We start from the raw sequence: 4,593 nt of genomic DNA, 5'->3' as shown, positions 1-4,593 counted from the left end.
TGTCCCCGATGTCCCCAATGTCCCCGATGTCCCCAATGTCCCCAATGCCCTGGATGTCCCCAATGTCCCCAATGTCCCCGTTGTCCCCAGTGCTGAACGGCTCGTCCCAGGAGGAGCTGTCCCTGTGGGACGTGCAGGTGCTGCCCAATTTCAACGCCAGTTACCTGCCCGTGATGCCCGACGGCTCCGTGCTGCTCGTGGACGACGTCTGGTGAGCCTGGGGACACCCTGGGGACAGCTGGGGACACTTTGGGGAGACCTCAGGGACAGTGTGGGAACCGTGGGGACAGTGTGGGGACAGTTTGGGAATGGGAGGGGACCTTGGGGACACCGTGAGGACCTTGGGGATGTGATGTGTCCCCTGTGGCCTTGGGGACAATGTGGAGACCTTGGGGACACCATGAGGACCTTGGGGACAATGCTGTGACCTTGGGGATGCCGTGACAACGTTGGGGACAATGTAGAGATCTTGGGGACAATGTGCCGATCCTGGGGACAATGTGGCGATCTTGGGGATGCCATGACAACCTTGGGGACACCATGGGGACCTTGGGGACAATGCTGTGGCCTTGGGGACACTGTGGAGACCTTGGGGACACTGTGGAGACCTTGGAGACAATGCTGTGATCTTGGGGATGCCGTGAAGACCTTGGGGACACCATGGGGACCTTGGGGACAATGCTGTGACCTTGGGGACACTGTGGAGACCTTGGGGACAATGCTGTTACCTTGGCGACAATGTGGGGAGCATGGGGACACCATGAGGACCTTGGGGACAATGCTGTGATCTTGGGGATGCCATGAGGACCTTGGGGACAATCTGGAGACCTTGGGGACCATGCTGTGGCCTTGGGGACAACGTGGAGACCTTGGGGACAACGTGAGGACCATGAGAACCTTGGGAACGGGAGGGAACTTTGGGGACAATGTGGGGACACCATAAGGACCTTGGGGACAATGTGGGGACACCGTGAGGACCCTGGGGATGTGACACGTCCCCCGATGTCCCCTGAGTGTCACCGGTGTCCCCTGGCAGCCACCACTCCGGGGAGGTGCCCGTGGGCGCGTTCTGCCGCGTCCCCGGGTGCCACTCGGGGTGGCCGTGTCCCCTGAGCGCCCTGGAGGAGCAGAACTTCCTGTTCCAGCTGCAGGCGCCCGAGCGGCCGCCCCGCGACGCCAAGGAGGTGAGGGGACACCTGGGGACACCTGGGGACACCTGGGGACAGGCAGCCAGGGCCACCAGGCTGGGCCAAGGGGATCCCTCCTGTCCTGGTGGCACCAAAAGTGTCCCCACGTTGGGGTTGGGGACAATCTCTGTTGGTGTTTGGGGGGTTGGGGACACCTGGGGACACTTGGGGACAGCCAGCCAGGGCCACCAGGCTGGGCCAAGGGGATCCCTCCTGTCCTGGTGGCACCAAAAGTGTCCCCAAGTTGAGTTTGGGGACAGTTCTTGGGGGTATCTGGGGGGTTGGGGACACTTGGGGACAGCCAGCCAAGGCCACCAATGTCCCTGGGCCAAGGGGCTTTGTCCCTCTTTGGTGGCACCAAACGTGTCCCCAGGTTGGGATTGGGGACAATCCCTGTTGGTATTTGGGGGGCTGGGGACACTGGGAGGTCTTGGGGACAATGATCGAGGGCCACCAACCCCATCCAAGCCCCCCAAGATGCCACCAACCCCCCTTGACCGCGCTGTCCCCGGGCTTGGTGACAATCCCCGTTGTCCCTGGTGGCCTTGGGGACGTTGGGGATGGGGAGGTGACACCGCGGTGACAGCCACGTCCCCATGCAGGGCCTGGAGGTGCCGCTGGTGGCCGTGGTCCGGTGGTCAACGCCGAAGCTGCCGTTCACCAACAGCATCGTCACCCACTACCGGTGAGTGTCACCTCGGTGTCACCTCGGTGTCCCCAAGGCCACCAGAACCTCCCGTGGTGCCACCACCTCGTTGTCACCTCATTGTCACCTCATTGTCCCCGCGTCGTTCCATCCTCAGAACGTTCTTTGGCTCCTTTCTGGACTTTCCCACGATGCCACCACCGTGTCCCCATGATGTCCCCAAGCCCCCCAGACCCTCCTGCCCCTCCATGTGCCACCACCTCCTGTCCCATCAATGTCCCAGTGCCACCACATCCCCAGAGCTCTCTGGGGCTCCTTCAGAGGTGTCCCCGTGATGCCCCCTCCATGTCCCCATGATGTCCCCAAGCTCTCCAGACCCTCCTGGTGGCCCAGAGCCACCTCTCCATGTGCCACCACCTCATTGTCCCAGTGCCACCACATCCCCAGAGCTCTCTGGGTCTTCTCTGGGGTTGTCCCGTGATGCCACCACCATGTCCCTGATCTCCCCACGATGTCCCCAAGCTCTCCAGACCCTCCTGGTGGCCCCTCCATGTGCCACCACCTCCTGTCCCATCAATGTCCCCTCATTGTCCCAGTGCCACCACATCCCCAGAGCTCTCTGGGTCTTCTCTGGGGTTGTCCCGTGATGCCACCACCATGTCCCTGATCTCCCCACGATGTCCCCAAGCTCTCCAGACCCTCCTGGTGGCCCAGAGCCACCTCTCCATGTGCCACCACCTCATTGTCCCAGTGCCACCACATCCCCAGAGCTCTCTGGGTCTTCTCTGGGGTTGTCCCGTGATGCCACCACCATGTCCCTGATCTCCCCACGATGTCCCCAAGCTCTCCAGACCCTCCTGGTGGCCCAGAGCCACCTCTCCATGTGCCACCACCTCATTGTCCCAGTGCCACCACATCCCCAGAGCTCTCTGGGTCTTCTCTGGGGTTGTCCCGTGATGCCACGGGACAGTGGGGACCTGCAGGACTTGCTGGCCGTCCGGCTGGTCTGGACACCTGAGGCCGCTGGTGGGGACATTGGAGACACTTGGGGACACTGGGGACATTGAGGGGATTGAGGATGTTGGGGACACTTGGGGACATCGAGGGATGTTGGGGACATTGAGAGGATTGGGGACACTGGGGACATTGGGGGTGTTGGGGGGATTGGGGACATTTGGGATATTGGGGACATCGGGGGCATTGAGGGGACATTGGGGGGACATTGGGGACATTGGGGCGATTTGGGGACATCGGGGACATTGGGGACATTGGGGACATTTGGGACATTGGGGACATTTGGGGGCATTTGGGACATTGGGAGTTTGGGGACATTGCTGGGGAACCCAAAAGCCCCAAAAACGCTCCAAAAAAAAAAGTCGAAAAACTCCCAAAAAATGCTCTAAAAAATCCCCCAAAAAACCCAAAAAAATCCCCCAAAATTCCCCAAACGCCCCAAGACTTCTGGAATTTTCCTGAATTTCCCGGAACCTTCTGGAATTGCAGGAAAATCCCGCGGCTCCCTGGACTCCGTGGTTTGCCACACGCCGCTGACCAACCTGGGCTACTCGCGCAAGGGCAGCGCCCGAACCTTCCGTGTGGCCTTCCAGGCGCTGCGGGCCGGGCTCTTCGAGGTCAGTGCCACCCCCTGTGCCACCCCCGGTGTCACCTGTGTCACCCTCAGTGCCACCAGTGCCACCCCTGTCCCCATTATCCCCATCGTTATCCCATTCCCAGTGTTCCCAGTATGCCCAGTATCCCCGTTCCAATTCATTCCCAGTGCTCCCAGTGTCACCAGTGCCACCATTGTCACCTCCCAGTGCCACCCAGTGTCCCCAAAACCCCATCCCAGTAACTCCCAGTGCCTCCCAGTCCATCCCAGTGCTGCCAAAACTCCCTGCTAGTCAGTGCCGGTAACTCCCAGTGCCCCAAAAACTCCCTTCCAGTCCCTCCCAGTTTCCCCAAATGCCTCTCCCAGTAACTCCCAGTCCCTCCCAGTGCCCCAAGTACCCCCCAAACCCCCATCCCAGTCCCTCCCAGTGCCCCAAAGCTCCCGCAAAGCTCCCTCCCAGTGTGTCCCAGTAACTTGCAGTGTGTCCCAGTGTGTCCCAGTCCCTCCCAGTGTGTCCCAGTGTGTCCCAGCGTGTCCCAGTTGCTCCCAGTTGCTCTCAGTCCCTCCCAGTGTGTCCCAGCGTGTCCCAGCGTGTCCCAGTGTGTCCCAGTGTGTCCCAGTAACTCGCAGTGTGTCCCAGCGTGTCCCAGCGTGTCCCAGTGTGTCCCAGTCCCTCCCAGTCCCTCCCAGTGTGTCCCAGTGTGTCCCAGTAACTCGCAGTGTGTCCCAGTGTGTCCCAGTCCCTCCCAGTGTGTCCCAGTGTGTCCCAGTAACTCGCAGTGTGTCCCAGTGTGTCCCAGCGTGTCCCAGTGTGTCCCAGTCCCTCCCAGTATGTCCCAGTGTGTCCCAGTAACTCGCAGTGTGTCCCAGTGTGTCCCAGCGTGTCCCAGTGTGTCCCAGTCCCTCCCAGTATGTCCCAGTGTGTCCCAGTAACTCGCAGTGTGTCCCAGCGTGTCCCAGCGTGTCCCAGTCCCTCCCAGCGTGTCCCAGTTGCTCCCAGTTGCTCTCAGTCCCTCCCACTGTGTCCCAGTGTGTCCCAGTAACCGGCAGTGTGTCCCAGTAACCGGCAGTGTGTCCCAGTGTGTCCCAGCGTGTCCCAGGGTGTCCCAGTGTGTCCCAGTGTGTCCCAGCGTGTCCCAGTGTGTCCCAGT

At 61.3% G+C, this 4,593-nt stretch overlaps 1 protein-coding gene across 1 annotated transcript in view; it reads left to right on the top strand.

Moving 5' to 3' along the window:
* The window catches only part of MAP11 (microtubule associated protein 11), a gene marked incomplete at its 5' end in the record, with an annotated part of 8,639 nt that overhangs the window by 1,661 nt on the left and 2,385 nt on the right, over positions 1-4,593 (top strand). Inside the window, 5 exons of the mRNA XM_031065399.1 lie at positions 91-211; positions 1,037-1,184; positions 1,790-1,872; positions 2,430-2,583; positions 3,249-3,464. Of these exons, the coding sequence (XP_030921259.1) occupies positions 91-211; positions 1,037-1,184; positions 1,790-1,872; positions 2,430-2,583; positions 3,249-3,464 (722 nt within the window). The remainder of the gene's footprint in view (positions 1-90; positions 212-1,036; positions 1,185-1,789; positions 1,873-2,429; positions 2,584-3,248; positions 3,465-4,593) is intronic.

This window comes from Geospiza fortis, unplaced genomic scaffold, assembly GCF_000277835.1.
Source record: "Geospiza fortis unplaced genomic scaffold, GeoFor_1.0 scaffold1363, whole genome shotgun sequence".
Taxonomy (NCBI): Eukaryota; Metazoa; Chordata; class Aves; order Passeriformes; family Thraupidae; genus Geospiza; species Geospiza fortis.
This window is presented reverse-complemented; position numbering and strand designations above follow the sequence as displayed.